The following is an 18,355-nucleotide window of genomic DNA, read 5'->3' as shown; positions in this document are numbered from 1 at the left end:
TCAGCTGCCTCCTGCACATCTCCCACTGGGGATGTGCCTGCAACCCAGGTACGTGCCCTTGACCGGAATCGAACCCGGGACCCTTCAGTCCGCAGGCCGATGCTCTATCCACTGAACCAAACCGGTTTCGGCGACATTTTCTTAATTCACATGGTTTACCTTTAAAAGAAAAACCAAAAGAAAAAAAAATAGAGAAACTATTCATTTGACAACAGGGAAGAAAATAAGGGAACATATGTTGCCTTCACATTGATTAAAGACAAGGCTCATTATTTCTGCCCAAAGTCTTTGATAAAATATTCATAATAGAAAATATTGTCCAGGCACCCATCCTACATCTTCAGGGTACTGTATCTAGACAACAGTAATTGGGTTTCAGACTTTCTGTGGTGATATGGAGGAAACAAATTTTAGTAAGACCAAAATCTAAGTGTTAGGTAAATCAGAAGAAATAAAAAAAGAATAGGAGTTGTGAATGTTTTCTGTAGGTGAACAGAAGAATTTTTCTAGGCCCGATCCTGTGCAGGTCCCAGCAGATGAAGTAGTCCGCTTGCACATTTACCACAATGATTAAGGGAGACCAAATGAGGCTGTTAGGACCACTAATATTTCACCCACAGGGAACATGCCACTAAGTAAGAGTCTGATCACAGGGAAGAGACTGTGCATAGACTCTACAGTAAAACCTATGATCAGGAGCTCCACTCAGGAGGACTAAAAAATCATACAACAACTCAGGTCATTGGTCTAAAAAATTAAATGTAAACCCAAAGAACTGTTAGAAGAAAACATAGGAAAAAATCTTTGGGACTTGGAGTTAGGTGAAGAGTTCCTGGAAATAACACCAATAACATGGCCCATAAAAGAAGCTTGAAAGCGAAATGAAATTAATGAAAAGACAGGCCACAGGCTAAGAGAAAATATTTGCAAAGCACAGGTCTGACCAAGAATTTGTATCCAAAATTTCTAAAGAACTATTAAAACTTAAAAAAATAAAAACCAAACAACCTAATTTAAAAATTTATAAAACACTTGAACAGGACATTCACAAAAAAGATATGCATATACTGAATGGGCATGTGGAAAGGACACTGTTGCCCATTAGGGAAAGGTAATAAAAACCAGGATGAGGTACCACAACACACACATATCAGAATGGCAAAGGTAACACAATTATCAAGTGCAGAGAGACATGGACACTCACACATTACTGGGTGGGAATGCCTAATTGTATAGGCACTCTGGAAAACGGTTTGACAACTTCTTATAAAGTTAAACATGGAGTTACCATGTGACTCAGCAGTGCCAACCCTGGGTATTTCCCCCAGGGAAGTGAAAATATATAGCCACACAAAAACCCATGCACAAGTGTTTATAGCAGCTATATTTGGGATAGGCAAAAGTAGGAAAATACCCAAATCTTCCATGAGTGACTGGATGAACAGACTGTGGTATATCCATCCAGTGGAACACAACTCAGCAATGAAAAGGAACGACCTGTTTATACACTCAACAACTTGGATGAATTTCAAAGACATTCCACTGATTGAAAGAAGGGAATCTCAGAGTATGACATGCTATATGCTAATCTGTAGCATGTTTTTGAAAAGACAAAAGTGTAGTGATAGAGAACAGTTCGGTGGTTGCCAGAGTTTATGGGTAGGGTAAGGAGGTGACACAGTGAGGGGACAGCATGAGGGAGTTTTGTGGGGTCAAGGAGCTATCCTGTATTCTACATGTACATGCATGAAAAGTCATAGACTGTACACCAAAGAAAACAAGTTTACTGTTTGATAACACAAGATAGAGGGCTAACAGACATGTCCAAGGGGGCAGTACAAGCAGAGGAGAGATCATGTAGCCCCCCCCCCCCAAGAACTTAGCCTGTGGGCTTGTATGGGCATTAAACAAGGTCTTTGTGATATGGCAGCAACAGACACAGAACCCATGTGGAAGAGGAGGCAGGGACCAGGTAGCAGAGTCCTCCCAGCATCAATGTGCAATTTTGCAGAGGACCTGTGCACCCTGGGCAGCTGAAGCTTCTAGGGCACACATTCCCCAGTCTTTGGCTAAAGTACCTCTGGCAGGATAGAGAAATGGCCTATGAAGAGGGCACATTAGGGTAAGATGAGGTGAGTGTGCATGAGGATGATGTTGGCAGAGCAGGTACAGACTGAGTTAGATCATACCTTAGGAAAAGCAGCTGCAAAGCTCTTCACTCCAAGAGTAATCCACGGTGGAACACTTCAGGGCAGGTATCAGGTCCCACAGTGAGCACCCTGTGTGTACTCACAGCATTCCTAGCATGTAAGGCTGTCCTTGTTCGTGCTTGCACTATCTTCACCACAGTAATCCAGCAAGGGGTTGACTATGCCTTCCCTCAGATTCTAGGGTAGAAACTAGAATACTATAAAGACATTTTTTCTCTCCTTCTCTCAGGTTGTGTGTGTACCCCTGTGGATTCTCATGTCCTTTCTGTGCCTGGTGGTTCTCTATTATATTGTGTGGTCTGTCCTGTTCCTGCGATCCATGGATGTGATTGCAGAACAGCGCAGGACACACATAACAATGGCACTGAGCTGGATGACCATTGTTGTGCCTCTTCTTACATTTGAGGTAAGCTTTCGACAGCAGAATTTCTGAGGTTCTGAGACCACCCTTTCCTATGACAGCACCCTGTGTACCTATAAGGGCAACCTACTCTTTCTAGATATCACCATGAGCTAACTCTTGGAGAGTACACCAAGAGAATGACAGTAAAATCAGAAAGTTGTTTCTTTGAGAAGGGCTAGGGACTGACAGAAATGTACCTTTCTAGGTATGATGCATTTGTATGGATCAATTTGTCTACTTCTAGAAAGAAAGTTGGATGCTGTGTTTCATGTATGATTCTGTAGAAAGTTATAGGATGGGCACCGTTGACTCCTCAAAGCCAGCAGCAGGAAGAAGTCCCCATAACAATGCTGTTGTTGGATACTTCCTCACTAGACTGGATGGATTTTGTTTTCCACAGTTGGATACTTCCTCACTAGACTGTATGGATTTTGTTTTCCAAAAAGTAGAGAGCTTCTATGGTCTCTCATAGAGCTGACTTTCCACTTATGAGACCTGGTGAGGGACGAGCATTATGGCTTCAGACATTGTCCATTTTCAGATGCTGTATCCAAGAACCTCAGCTCTTTTTCTTTCTTTAGATCCTGCTGGTTCACAAACTGGATGGCCACAATGCATTCTCCTGTATCCCAATATTTGTCCCCCTTTGGCTTTCCTTGATTACTCTGATGGCAACCACATTTGGACAGAAGGGAGGAAACCACTGTATGTACTCAGTATTTCAGAAATCCTTTGTGTGTGTGTGTGTGTGTGTGTGTGTGTGTGTGTGTGTGTGTGTGTGAGAGAGAGAGAGAGAGAGAGAGAGAGAGAGAGAGAGAGAGAGAGAGAGAATGAATGAGCCTGAGGGTACCAATTAAGGAGCTTGCATGGGAAAGCTAGGGCTGAGGAAAATCTGGAATCTTCAAAGGGAAGGGCATGCTGTCAACCTTGCTTTCCCTGCCCTGTACTACAGCCTCCCTAGAAGTACACTGCAGTTTGAGGTAGGACTAGCCCTGGCAAGTGGCCTGTTTGATTCCATTCCCTCCACTGCAGCATTAGAATCAAGGTACCTCCTTCTCAGGGGATCCTAGGATTAGAGGAAAATCCACATTGCCCATCAGCTCCCAGGACTCCTCCTAGGTTCTGTTTCCTCCTCGCTTTCCCCAATGTCATTCCTGACATTACCAGGTCTTGTCAGTGGTGCCCTGCTAGCTCTCTTTCCTCTTCACTATGTGCTGTGATCTATGGAAACGGTCCCTTCTTCACTAGACTGAAAGTTCCTTTGCATGTAGTCCCTGAACATGCCCTTCTAGAAGCCAATGAGAGAGGGCGTTGTGCCCCAGGAGAGCCAGCACTACTCTGATGGTCCTGTGGTAAACAGATAGGAAGAGTGGACCTCAAAGAAGCAGTTTTGAGGCAGCCTCATGAGCTCAGGCTGCTTCTTGGCCTGGACCGACATATGCCTGCTCTTCTCCTGGATTCCAGAGGATGACAGAAATGCTTTCCTTGGATGTCACTCTTTGTCATACATTAGTTTATCCTGGATAGGGAAGATTAGAGGATGTCTACAGAGTCTAGACTCCACAGGTATTTGAGGCTCACTAGCAGTGGTTCTCAACTTTCTTAATGCTGCAACCCTTTAATACAGTTCCTCATGTTGTGGTGACCCCCAATTTCATTGTTACAAATTGAACATAATTAAAGCATAGTGATTAATAACAAAAACAACATGTAATTATATATGTGTTTTCCGACGGTCTTAGGCGACCCCTGTGAAAGGGTAATTCGACCCCCAAAGGGGTCACGATCCACAGGTTGAGAACCGCTGCACTAGAGTAAGAACTCAAACTGGAGCACCCCTCAGAATCATTGAGAGGGCCTGTGCAAGCAGACTGTCCCAACTTATGATTCTGATTCAGTCTGGGCTGGGCCAAAATTGTATCCCTACCGAGACCCCAGGGACACTATCACAGCTAGTCTGGGAGCCCCACTTGGAAAACCATGAAGCTCAGATCTGACTTCTTGTCCTTAGTGGGTATTTAGATTTGCTCAATCTTCTTTTCTAAGACATCAGGATGAACTCATTCAGGATGGAAAAGTAATTTGAAATTCAGTGTAGGCTAGTATTTGAAAATTGCATTCTTCTTTTTCAGGGTGGTTTGGTATTCGCAAGGATTTCTGTCAGTTTCTCCTTGAAATCTTCCCATTTTTGAGAGAATATGGAAACATTTCCTATGATATTCATCATGAAGATAATGAGGAAACCGAGGAAACCCCAGTTCCTGAACCTCCTAAAATTGCTCCTCTGTTTCGAAAGAAGACCAGGGTAGTTATTACCCAAAGCCCTGGGAAATACATCCTCCCACCTCCCAAATTAAACATTGAAATGCCAGATTAGACACCACTTCATGGGGTAGAACACAAGCGCACTGGGACGCATGCGCTCCTCTACCTTCCTCTGCCTCTTTGTTCATCCCCCAGAACTGGTACTGGAGCTGGGGCTCCAGGTACTTCCATCTCATGCCTTGTTTGCACTCAATTCCTGCCAGTGACTCACCACAATGGGACACACAGGTGGCAGGTGACTGGAACATGTGGTGTGGTTTGGGGTGTGTCAATGGATGTGGATGCCATGGAGGGAGCATCTGTGAGATGGAGAGATGAAGCTGATTCTGACCAATTGGCGATGGCTGATTAGGCCAGAGAAGTAACATCTACAGAGCTGGTTTTCAAAGTGCTAAAATTCCTATCAAAAGTGTTATTTGAAAATGTATTTTTAAACCCAGCCAGCCTCTCTGCTTAACTCAGATTCTCCTGTTGTGGCGTAGTCAGTAGGAACTGTAAATAAGCCTCTCTGGTACCATGTGTGTATCCACACAATCATTACTGTTCGTGTTCCTGCTGTGGAAGTAGTTTCTCTTTGGGCATGCTGACAGCAATTTTTAATGGCCCTATCAGTGAGCCCTTTCTAAATAATGGAGTGACTCCGTGCTTGTATAGTATTTATACAAATATTTTAGCATTGTAATATACCGTGTTAAATCCTAGTTCTGTACAGTATATTCTGTTAAAGTATTTTTTTACAAGCTTGTACTGGAGACATACATCTTCTGTTGCAGAAGTAGAAGTAGGTGGCCCACCTGTCCCACCCACTGTGGTGCCACCCCTTAACAGGACAACACCATTTCCCCTTGAATTTCTGCACATACATAGTAGCTGCTACTGCCAGAACAGCTAAAATAAAGCAAGAAATGATCTGTGCTTTTCTAACAGTCTGGGAATATTGGCTTGCCAGAAAACTATCAAGCATGACTTAAAACTGGAACACTGGACAAAGTTGCTGAGACTAGGAACTACCAGTAGAATTGTGTATATGAGAAGATCTGAGGCTTTCTGTCTGCCTTCAACAAGAACACTTCTGGCGGGGCTTATGCTTTTAACTAGGGAAGCAGTTGCTCCAAGAGCTGATGGTAAAGCCACAAGTCAAAGTAGATCCTATAGGCAGCAGCCTTCTGCCTGGGAAAAAGTAGGGCACTTTTTAAAAGGAGGGTAAAGGGAGCACTGGAATTCTCATCCAGGAAAAGTGTGGAGGGTTTAAGGTGGGCATCTGCTAACTTGTATAAACTGGGCTCTACTGATGTCTACCACATACATAACTCCACCTGCTCCCTGGCCTCCAGCCAGGCTGTTCTGTCTTGGGGGAAGGGAAACACTTGGAATCATGTAGACTTTCCTGCTTGGTGTGTAACAAATGTAGATCAGCCCACTATTTTTGCTCCCTTTAGCTGTTCAATAAACTGGTTCCTCATTTTCTATGCACTCTTATGGCTCTTGCTTAAAATATGGTCTAGGACACTGAAATTGTTCTGATCCAGAGGAAAGGAAACTACTAGCTGCCACAAGTGGCTGAGACATGTGGTGGTGGGTACACATCCCTAATGAATCTTCTGGTACAGTGTGAACTCAGTTCTGCAATTGTTACAGCTCAAGAGCCTTACAAAAGTGTACTGTGGTTCTAAGACAATCTTAAAGCTGAAATTGGCTATTTGGTGGTCCCAAGGCATTGCCTGGTCACATTAGTGGCTGAGTATTGCTTATGAAATATAATGGTCTATGATTTCTGTCTAGCTCACTCTAGCTGCCAGTGCAGTTTAATGAGCATTTAAATCAGGTGGCTTTTCAGCCTGTGATTCACATCAACCACCAAGAAAGTCCACCATTTGCTGGTGACGTATTATTTCCTGCAGGAGCCAAAGGCCACGGATTTGTTGTTTTGAAAGCTCAGTAGATTTCAGATTAGTTATTAGACAAAACACAGTAGCTATGATTTAAGTATCAGGTACTTTGCTACCTAATGTACATCCATTGAATCCTCAGGACCCCATGAAGCAGGTGCAACTACTATTATCCCCACGAGTACCTGGAGCCTCAGAGAAGTCAAGTAACAGGCCCAGAGTCATGCAACTAGGAAATGTTAAGTCCAGATGCCAGTGTTCCCTAGCCAATAGTGGTATCTCTATGACATCCCTCTTGCCCTCTGCATACTGCATGTTCAGACTATACCCAAAGACTCATTAGGCATGGTGACTCTCCCCTCTATGCCTTGGCCACCTAAGTCCTTAGCATAATCTGAACAGAGCTTGGTTAGGGCAGGGCTGAAGTCCTCTTGATCCCCACCTGGACTCAGCAAGACCTGGGCCTGCGCCCTCTGCTATCTGAGTCTGTGTCCCTCAGACCTAGGCTCTAACTCCCCAGATTTCCCAGGCAGGTGGAGGCATATGCTCAGCCTGAGAGCCCCACTCAGGGTCCCTAGAGCTGACAGGAACACCAGGAGATGGATGCTGTAGTGCCCTCTGTTCTGAGACCAGTGGACCCCAAAGTCCTCACTCAGGAGAGCTTCACAACCCTTACAGAGATCACTGCAGTACCAGGACAGATGCTGGACAGGGCGCTGCTGGGCCCAGGATATGTCAGGGAAGGGAAAGATTACTATGATTAAGGATTAAAAAGTGAAATCAGCCCTAGCTGGTTTGGCTCAGTGGATAGAGCGTCAGCCTGTGGACTGAAGGGTCCCAGGTTTGATTTCAGTCAAGGGCACATGCCCGGGTTGTGGGCTTGATCCCCAGTGCGGGGGGGGGGGGGGGGGGGGGGGGGGGGAGGTGTGTGCGGGAGGCAGCTGATCAATGATTCTGTCTTATCATTGATGTTTCTATCTCTCTCTCCCTCTCCCTTTCTCTCTGAAATCAATAAAAATATATTTAGAAAAAAAAAGTGAAATCACCTGCATTGGACAAGGAATATGTAGACAGACAACCACAATCCCACAACACCTCCCCAAATACCTGCTCTGCTTAGCATCTTCAGTAGTAGCTGACCTTTAGAACCCACAGTGATAGTTGAGCTGGTGAAAAAACCCCATGAGAAGGGGAGCAATTATACAAGTATACTGTTAGATTCAAGTTAACGAGTTCCCAAATAAATAGAGCAGTATACCACATACATCGAAGGAGAACAGAATATTGCAAAGATAGCAATCATCCTTTCTTTTTTAAATTTTTTTTTACAGGTTTATAGATCTATTGCCTTAAGTTTAGGCCAAAATGACTGACAATCTTGGGCTTCTGTATTCTGTTCCCAAAATCAACACTAGCAAACTATAGAAGGGAGAATGAAATTTAAAAATATACATATCAGGGGGGGAAAAAACCAAAGAGACAAAAGAAGAAAAAATAAAATATACATATAAAAAATGTAATCTAAACAAGAAAACAGAAGAAACTCCTGGGGAAGACTGGAGAATGTGGTGAGCTGTTACTTGTGTTTGGGGTGGAGGTAGTGCGAAGTTGGGAGGGTCTGTAGCCTGCATAGATGCAGATGACTGGATGGGAAGTAGGAAAAGTGTAAACTTCTACCTCTACTTCATTGTGGAAATCAGAGGCAACATATCAGGCCACAGATGCCACTAACTCTCAGGTAATACCAGCACAGTATGAGTAAATGGGAGGAAGAAGCCAATAGGGCTTCAGTGTCTGTATTAATAACCACCTGAAATCACCTTAGTGGGTGAGGACAGAACTTTTCAAACTAATCCTATATAATAAAGAGCTAATATGCTAACTACACTGAACAGTAGAACGACCATGTGGACGACCTTCCCTTTCAGACAAAGCCCGGGCACCCTGCCGAGGCTACAAAGGGCTGCAAGGGTGAGCCCCTTGTACAAATTTCATGCATTGAGCCTCTAGTCATTTTAATAAAAGATGTAGACAGTACTAGAAATAGAGTGTCAAGATAAGAATAAATCAGGCAGAGTAAGGATGGGTATGAATGCATTCCTGAAACTTGGCGAGATGTAAAATTTATTTATGACTCCGATTGAGGATTTGAAAAAACAAAATCAGTCACCTGGACTATAAAACATTACATAACCTCAAAAGAGCAGAACCCCTTTCCACCTTCATTTTCTGCTGCTCATCATTTTCCATGTAGAAAACAAATTAGAACAAAATGTTTCAAAAGTCTGGTTGCCTAGTAAAGAGATACTATGAGAAAGGGGGCTTCTCCTCTGATGGTCCCCAGGGAACACGAATCTGCAGCGCCCCCTCTGGGAACCGTGATGTGACCACGGTGTCCAGGCCAGGGCTGTGAGGACCCTCCAATAAGGACTGAGGGCTCCAGCTGCCCACGCAGAGGGCCCACCCCGGGACAAAGGCTGGTGCTCCTGTCAGATCCGGGTACCTCAGGCAGGGCTGTCCGGCTGCGCACTCCCGTCCACCTCCAGGAATCTAGGACCCAGAGGGACCCAGGGAGGCCGACACTTGGCCTGAGGGGCACAGACCCAGGTCAGCACAGGGTGGGGGCCCAGGCCATCCAGCCCAGGTAGGGACCAGAACGGGGGCTGGGCACAAAGGAGCGGAACTCCGCCCCGGTCAGCAGGCCTGGGTGACCCCACAATTGGTTTCCGGAAGTGATGTCACTGACTCATTGACTTCCGCCTGAGAAGCCTGGGGGAGCTGAGCGCCATCTTTGGGAGGCCGGCTTCGGTTCGTTAGACAGGACAGGCGCTGAGGGGAGCCACCTCAGGTCGGCACCGGTGGACCCAGGCTCTGCCTGGAATCAGGGTGAGGACCAGACGGAGGTACCCGGGATCTAGTTCAGCCCCTGCCGGGAGCCCTGGGGAGTGAGGCCCACAGGCCTGCCCTGGGGTATGGGGGGCGGGGAAGGCCTCCGTGTGGGGGTCCAGCCACCCGGTTCACGGAGGGAGGGTCCCAGGGCCTGCAGGCCTCACGGTGAGGCCGTGGGGGAGACAAGGTGACTCTGGGCCAGAGCAGTCAGTCCCGGGAGCCCCAAGGCGCGGGGGGACCACGAGCGGCGAGGCCTGACTTCCGGGTCCTCCGGGTCTGAGACCCTCGGGCGGCTCCGTGTCACGGCAGCGTCTCAGGTTGGCAGGGGGGGTCCGGGACCTGCCAGGAGTCAGTGTGGGGGAGACTGGGGGCCTGGACCCCAGAAGAGTGTCCATCGGGCAGGCCTCCTGGGGTGGGGGAGGGGTGAGCTCACGCATTGTGCTTTGTGATTTCTGCATAGGGCCTGAGAGACACGGGGGGTTTGCTAGAAGGAGCAGGGCTTCAGGCAGCACAGGGGGGACCCCAGGTCCTGCTGCTGTCAAGTTGAGGACCCTGAGGGAGATTGGGGGCCCTGGACCCCAGAATCCTCAGTCCTGGGAAGACCAGTGGGCGGGGTACTACAGGGCGGGGTGGGGTGACTCCTGCATCAGGTGTGAGAGACTCTGGGGTTTGGTGTAAGGAGCAGAGCCACAAGTCCGCTGAGGGAGAACAGACGGGACCCAGGACCCCACAATATAGGGGACCCCATAAAGGGCCTCCCCTGCTACAAGCCATGGGAGACCCCATGTCAGATGACCCTGTGAGGTGTGTCCTGACTTCTGCATGCAGGTCTGAGATAGGCTGGGGCTCACTGTAAGGAGCACAGCCACAGGATGAAGGAGGGCACCCTGAACCCCACAACCAGGGGACCCCATAAACCCTACCCTGCTATCAGCCTTGGGATGTTCCCTGGTGAAAGACCAAGTGCCGAGTTTCCTGACTTCTGTATCCAGGACTGAGTGAGACTCAGGACTTGGTCAAAAGTGTAGGAATCACACTTCTAGGAATATTTCCCTAAGAAACCGGAAATACCAATGAGAAAGAATGTATGCACCCCTATGTTCATAGCAGCACAATTTATGATAGCTAAGATGTGGAAACAGCCCAGGTGCCCATCAATGACCTGATGAAAAAGCAGTGGTACATGTATGCCATGGAATACTATGCAGCTGTATAAAGGGAAGGGTCTCTTACCCTTTGAGACAGCATGGAGGGACCTGGAGAGTATTGTGCTAAGTGAAATAAGCCAGTCAGAGGAAGATAAATATCACATGATCACACTCATATGTGGAATTGAGGATACAAAGTAAACTGATGAATCACATAGATACAGACACATGCAAGCATAGGACAGATTGGGGAATCTCAGACGGAAGGTGGGGAGGGTGGGAAGTAATCAACCATGAACCTTGTATGCGTATATGCATGGCCCATGGACACAATGATTGGGTGGTGAGGGCAAGGGAAGGGGACACGGGTGGGGTGGAGGGGATCATATGTAATCTATAATAATAAAAGCATTATATGCTAATAAGACTGGACACCCTTCTGGACGTCCTTCCGTAGGCAGCCAGGGCTGTGAGGGAAGCCCAGGTGTCAGGTGCCAGAGGGAAGCTGGTGCTGGCAGCCAGAGGAAGGAAGGCCTACTCTTGCATAAATTTTGTGCATCGAGCCTCTAGTTCTTTCAATAATAAAGAATTATTATAAAATTTAAAAAATAAAAATAAAGCCATATAGTGAATCAAGTCCACGGGGGACGGGTGCGGGGGGACAGAAGTACTGCCCGACTCAAGTGGCATTTAATGCCTTCAAATCAGGGTCTGTGACACTGTGGAGTTTAGTACTACAAACCGGCCCCAGGGAGGCAGAGGAAGAACCCAGGACCTGCCAAGGTCATGATGGGGACCCTGTGTGAGGACTGAGGGGACCCAGGACTCCCAGTGTAGAGGCTGCACAAGACCGCGACTTGCTCTCGACCTTGGAGGGCCACAGGGCTGGTGACCACATGGGGTGTCTCCTGACTTCAGGATTCAGGTCTGAGGGAGACTGGAAACTTGATAAGAACTGTAGGGCCTCCCTCAGGTCCAACGAAGGGATGCAGAAGCACTGCCCAGAGTCAAGGTGCTTTTCCTGACTTTTGCATCCGGGTCTGACAGGCTCTGGGGTTCAGTGTAAGGAGCAGGGTCTCAGATGGGCAGAGGGAAGAGTCAAGGTGAGGACCCCCAGGGAGGACTGAGGGTATCCAGGAACCCTAACTGGAGGGGAGTCCACAGAAGTCTGCCCTGCTCAAAGTGTTGGGAGGCCCTATAGTGGATGACCATGCAGAGAGGAACCGCACAAGCCCAGACCTGATGTCAGCCCTTGGAATTCAGGGGAATGACATATGTGGCAGAGGGTAGGACCAGTTCTTGCCCGGAGTCAAGGTGACCATGCAAAGGGAAGACTGAGGGATCCGGGACCCCACAACAGAGATGCCCCACATTACCCCTACTGTGAACCCTGGGAGGCCCCCGGTCCATGACCACATGCTCTCTTCCTTACTTGGGCCTCTCAGGTTGACAGAAAGGAGGTTCCAGCTCCAGCCAGGAGTCACGGTGAGGATCCTGCAGGAAGACAAGCGGACTCCACCCCCTGACCTCTGAGGGGTCAGGCTCCAGGTAGGCAAAGAAGGGCTGCAGGGCTCTGCCAGGATACCAGGTAAGGACCCGAGTTAGGACTCAGGAAGCTTCCTACCACACCTTGAAGTGTCCCCGAGGTTTTGCCAGTGACATAAGTGTCCCCAGTGTGCCCTGTTCCTGTCATCAGCACCTAGAAACCTCATGGTAGGGCTCTCGATTTGGGTTGCGTCTAGACTTTTTCCTGAGAAGTTGAGGGGATTGTCCTGAAGGAGCTGTGTTCAGGGCGACAAGGTGAGGTGTCCCAGGTACTGTTGGTAATCAAAGTGTGGGTCTTGAGGCAGGATAAGGCTTCCGCCCACCCCAACAAACACAGGGACCAACTGGATTGGGCCCTGCTTGTGCAACTGGGTCACTGGGGCATGATATGCAATGTGGTGTGTCTTTTTTTTAAAAAAAAAAAAAAAAATTTTATTTTAGAGAGGAAGGGAGAGGGAGAGAGGGATAGAAACATCAATGATGAGAGAATCATTGTATCAGCTGCCTTTTGTACACTCCCTACTGGGGATCAAGCCCACAACCCAGGCATGTGCACTTGAATGGAATCAAACCCAGAACCCTTTAGTCAGCAGGCTGATGGTCTATCCACTGAGAAAAACCAGCTAGGGAAGTGGTCGGCAAACTCATTAGTCAAAAGAGCCAAATATCAACAGTACAACGATTGAAATTTCTTTTGAGAGCCAAATTTTTTAAACTTAAACTATGTAGATAGGTACATTGTTATTAACTTAATTAGGGACTCCTAAGGCTTAGGAAGAGCCACACTCAAGGGCCCAAAGAGCCGCATGTGGCTTGCGAGCCGCAGTTTGCCGACCACTGAGCTAGGGCAATGTGGCGTGTCTTGAAGTCCACCTTGGAGGTCTCTGAGAGATGGTGGACATGGCCTGCAGTACTCATTCTCAGTTCAGCAGAAGGGAAAGGTCCCAGGCACTCTCTGAGTAAACCTGGGTAGCTCGGGGAGGAAGGAGGATACCACACTCCAGACAATGGGTGCCCTGAACCCAGTCTGTGCTGCTGTCAGCCCTGGGAAAGGCCTGGCATGGGTCTGCAGAGGTGGTTCTTCCTCATGTTTGACTGAGGGCACTCGGGAAGGACAGGGCCTTGGTCAGAGGGAATGGCTTCAGTTCATGCAAAGAGGAGCTGAGGTTGTGGAAGGGTCATAAAGGTGTGAATGCTTTCTTGTGGGAAACTGCAGCTATGTGCTCCTTGAGAAAAGAAGAGAGCCCTCAGCATCAGGGAGTGTCCTGTCCTCAGCATCCAGATTCCCCAGGCAGGGGCACCTGGGTGTGACATGCTCTCCCTTTCCACATGCCTGCTCCTCCTGAGCTTTTCTCACTGAGGACAGTTGTTCAGGGTGAAATCGGTTCAGCTGGATTCAGATCCAGGCCAGGCCAGGAAGAAAGGCAAGTATCCTCAGGCCAGACTAAGGGAACTCTGCACCAGGACCAGATGGGCCAGGCCCTGGTGTCAGTTGTGTGGGAATCTGGGTAGGGGTGGAGGCAGATGGAGCTCCTGTTCACTTTTGTCTCAGAGCTATCAGCAAGGTGAGGACCTTGGTGTGAGACCACACGTCCTATCATCCACCGGAACCACATTTTGTCAACAGAGAAACGAGTCCCAGATCCTGCCAGGAATCAAGGTGAGCACTGAGGGGAAGCAGAGCACATGGGAACCCAGACCTACCCTGCCTCCTCTGTCAGCAATGGGGAAACTCAGAATAGTACCTGGATTACCTCAGCTCACTTCCTACTCCTGTACCTCAGGGAGGTGAAGCCTAAGTCTAAGTAGATTGGGCTCAGTCAGCATAGAGAGTGGTCTGAAACCCTGCAGTGCATCATGGTGAGAAATGATCAGAGCCTTAACCCAGGATAGATGGAACCAAATCTTCCGTCACCCCTTCTTGATCCTCTCGGAGAGGGACCACATGTGGGGCCCCCTTATTTTCTTCATTGAAGTGTCAGGTGTGTGTGGTCTTGTTCTGAGAGTTTGACCTCAGGCCAGCAGAAGGCAGTGAGGGGCCAGGCCCTGGCAGGGGAAAGGTGAGGATCCTACATGTGCAAGGAGGAACCTTCCACCCACAACAGAGGGGACCTCACAGAGTCCCATTGCCCCTCCTCTCAGCTCTACAGTTCCAGGGCTGTGCTTGTCATGTGCATGCTGAAGTGCCCGTTCGTACCCTCTACCAGGGCCTCTGGGTTTCAGGATGTGAAGGCCTTGGTGTACACTACATATTCTCAGGTCTCAGAGTAGCAGAAGGCCAGTCAGTGCCAGGAGTTAAAGTGAGGTACTCACCATTATATCCCAGGGGCTCCCCAACCCACGTCAGATATCACCACACCCCACCATCAACTACATAATCTTGGGCTGTACCTTCTGTACCCTGAGCAGTCATGTCACTTCTGACTTCAGGTTCTTACTGGACAGGCTAATCAGGAGTGATCTCTGTGAGGCCTGTGAGCACACCTAAAGGGGAGACCCATAAGTCACTTTTGTCAGAACTGCCTAGGGTGCTTTTCTCTGCTGAGGCCCCTCACACTCTCCCTCTCCCCCAGCCACATGGGTCCTCATTGTCCACCTTCTATCCACACCCGGTCACTTTCCCAGCATGAGTCATCATGCCTGGGCATCATATGAGTGAGCCCTGCAAGCCTGAGGAAGACCATCAGGACTGAAGGGAGAATCAGAACCTGGTGGAGGTGCAGCTGTTCTGGGCTATGCAGGAGGAGGAGGGGGTGGGGGAGGGGGAAGGGGGAGGAGGAGTCGGCCCTCTCTCTCTCCTCCTCTCTATCTTCCTCCCACTCAGTCCTGCTTTTAGACAGCCTAGAGGAGGTGTCTGCTGCTGAGACATCAGTCCTCCCCAGAGTCCTCAGGGTGCCTTCCCCTCCCCCATGCCATGGCAGCCTTTTCAGGGAGCGAATCTGAAGATGGGAGGTCCAGCAGCCAAGATGAGGAGGGTCCAAACACTGAGGGGGGGCCCTGAAGATGATGCCAATTCCTTGCTCCACAAAGCACTGCATTCGAAGTCAATGGAAATGGTGGATTTCCTGCTTCTGAAGTATCGTGCAAAGGAGCCAACCACAAAGGCAGAAATGCTGAGTAGTGTCATCAAAGAGCACCAGGATCACTTCCCTGAGATCTTCAGCAACGCCGCTGAGTTCATGCAGCTGGTCTTTGGCATTGATGTGAAGGAAGTGGACCGTAGTACCCACACCTATGTCCTGGTCACTACCTTGGGGCTCACCTATGATGGGATGGTGAGCGATGGGCACAGGTTTCCCAACACTGGTCTCCTGGTCACAGTTCTGAGAGTGATTGCTGTGGAGGATGATTGTGCCCCTGAGGAGAAAGTCTGGGAAGCACTGAATATTTTAGGGGTGCATGATGGGAAGGAGCATTGGCTCTATGGGGAGCCCAGGGAGCTCCTCACCAAAGTTTGGGTGCAGAAACAGTACCTGGTGTATCACCAGGTGCCCAATAGTGATCCTGCACGCTATGAGTTCCTGTGGGGTCGCAGGGCCCACGCTGAGACCACCACATCGAAAGCCCTCAAGTTTGTTGTCAGTGTTAATGACAGGGATCCCTGTTCCCTCCCATCCCTGCCTGAAGGGCCTGAGTGCAATGAGGACCACTATGCCTGAGCCAGAGTTGCATCCAGGCAAGTTTCAGGCCCATATGCATCAGCTTTTTTTTTTCTTCCTTTTTTCTGGGCATAAAATGAGGCCCATTTTCCACTCTGTGTTTGAGGAAAGAGCAGACAGTATTCTACGTAGTGAGGCCCAGGGCGAGTTGGGGGAACAAGGGCTGTAGCATCTTTGAGTTCCTATAATTATTGAGAAATGTATCCTTGAATCCTTTGGGAATTATTTAAGGGAACTTTCCAATGTTGTTTCTTTTCATAGAATGTTTCATAGGCTTTAGCATCTAAGTTTGTGAATGACATCGGGCACATATGTATTTGTACTTGTCTTATTCAAGAGTAAGAGGTTTGTTACTGTGTTACACAAATTGGGATATTTCCCATCCTAGTTTTAGATCCCAAACTACATAACATGTCTTTAGAGCAGGATTTTCTTGGAAACGTGAAAGAACACAGCAGTACAATTGATGGAGTCAAGAAATAGAAAAATAAAAGCAAAAGGTTGTTAATTCTTGCTTCTTATCCCTTCTCCTCTGTCTTTCTCTGAAGTAAACTATATAAGGATCCTTGTATTTGCTTGCTTCAGCCAAGGAAGTGGATGGATTTCATCTGAATAAAGACAACCTCTCCTCCATGGTTCATTTAATCCCCAGACATTCACAGAGCCTATGTCTTCTGGAAGGCCCTGTATTAGTAGTGGGGACACCAACATAAGCAGGGCACACCCACCCACAGGATGATAGTGTAGTAGCCCAAGTCACATAAGGAAGGTGGTAAGGTGTCCCCTAAATCCTACAGAACAAGTAACAAAACCCCTTCTGTTAGCCTCCAGGAGACAGCAGTCAAATGTGCTGGCCTAAGCCAGGGTATTTGGAGCTTTAGGAATCTGTGATTCCCTCTAGGGGGGTTGATTGTAAGGAAGCTGTGGGTGGCAGTGGCACATTGTGTGTCTTGTGTGTGAGAGAAAAGTCTGAAATGGAAAATTGTCCTAACAAGTTCCTTTTGAATCATGAATAAACCAGAGGGAAATCTCCGCCTGGTTAGAAGGGTGGTTTCCTGCACGCAGTGTCAGTGTCATTGGACAGTAAGAGCACTAGGTGTGTTATACCCATCATCTGCACAGATTTCTACAGAAATACGGATACGAGACCATGAGTAACATGATGGCTTGGGAGAGCCACAACCTACAGCATAATTAGGTTTGAATGATAATAATCTTGAGTGTGATCTGGCCAATCATTATCAAGTGATAGATTTGGGGTGGGGTTGAAATGAATGAAAACATTTGTTTGGATAAAAGAGCAGCTTGGACGGATGGAAAGAGTTGTTCCTAGACTCTCTTTCTAGAAGCTTTGTGTTGTGTCCAGCTGGGAAGGCTCCCCACACATGAATTTGAGCATACATCCATGAATTGGGAAAATTTGCTAAGTTATATTTGTGGAACATCCTGTTTGGCCGATTGTGTGTTCTATGCCCTACTGAGCTGCATATTCTCTAATATGACCTTGATAACAAGTAATCCCAGTGCCAACAGAGAGAGTGGAAGTATCTGGGATAAAAATGATATCTATAATAATAAAAGCATAATATGCAAATCGACCGAACATCTGAACAGCAGAACAACCATCCTGATGACCTTCCAGATGATCATACTATGACATGCACTGGCACCAGGCCAGCCAAAGTGGGTGTGATGCAATTGGTTGGGGGGGGGGGGTCCCTGCCATCGTCCCACGATCATCCTGCAGAAGGAGGCCTAGGCCAGCCAAGCGATTGCACCCCATGCCTGTCGCCAGCAGAGGGAGGTGATGGTGGTGGTGGTGGTGGGGCAGCGCCGCACAGATGGCAAGCATGGGCAAGGCTGGGGCTGGGCCAGCTGCCAGCAGCCTGGGGAAGGAAGCCCGATAGGCCCTCATCACCGGCCAGGCCTAGAGACCCTACTGGAGGGGTCCCGGATTGAGAGAGGGCACAGACTGGGCTGAGGGAACCCCCCCCTCTGCCATGCACGAATTTTGTGCAGCCGGACTCTAGTTTGAAATAATTGCCATTCATCACATTCCAATTGACACCAGGCACTATATGAGATGCTTTGCAAACAATCCACACATTCCTGCAGTCTTGAAAGACAGGAATTAATAAAATCACGTCACACTTGAAGAACCTGATGCTCATAGGGCCTGATATTTTCCCAGGATCACATGACTAGTAAGTGGCAGGATAGAGACTCCATCCCTTGCCAAATTCATCTAGAGTCCATAGTATTTCCAACCCCCTCCCCCCAGTCCATG

General features: G+C 48.2%; 2 protein-coding genes across 5 annotated transcripts in view; both read left to right on the top strand.

The window, feature by feature from the left end:
- Positions 1 to 6,411, top strand: part of TMEM185A (transmembrane protein 185A) — a 45,824-nt gene extending 39,413 nt beyond the window's left edge. For 3 of the 4 annotated variants that reach the window (XM_036305485.1, XM_036305484.1, XM_036305487.1), the window contains 3 exons: positions 2,440 to 2,616; positions 3,195 to 3,318; positions 4,746 to 6,411. In XM_036305485.1, the coding sequence (XP_036161378.1) occupies positions 2,440 to 2,616; positions 3,195 to 3,318; positions 4,746 to 4,990 (546 nt within the window). In that variant the 3' untranslated portion in view covers positions 4,991 to 6,411. The remainder of the gene's footprint in view (positions 1 to 2,439; positions 2,617 to 3,194; positions 3,319 to 4,745) is intronic. The other variant, XM_036305488.1, reaches the window with a different exon arrangement.
- Positions 6,412 to 15,237: 8,826 nt separating this feature from the next.
- Positions 15,238 to 16,583, top strand: LOC118654287 (melanoma-associated antigen 9-like). Its single transcript, XM_036305613.1, is given in 2 exon segments — positions 15,238 to 15,407; positions 15,409 to 16,583. Coding segments are annotated over 2 exon segments (744 nt in total). The 5' UTR covers positions 15,238 to 15,323; the 3' UTR covers positions 16,069 to 16,583.
- Positions 16,584 to 18,355: the final 1,772 nt, after the last annotated feature.

The sequence above is a fragment of the Myotis myotis genome, unplaced genomic scaffold (genome assembly GCF_014108235.1).
Source record: "Myotis myotis isolate mMyoMyo1 unplaced genomic scaffold, mMyoMyo1.p scaffold_m19_p_4, whole genome shotgun sequence".
NCBI classification, from domain to species: Eukaryota; Metazoa; Chordata; class Mammalia; order Chiroptera; family Vespertilionidae; genus Myotis; species Myotis myotis.
The sequence above is the reverse complement of the archived record's forward strand: the minus strand, read 5'-3'. Positions and strand labels throughout refer to the sequence as shown.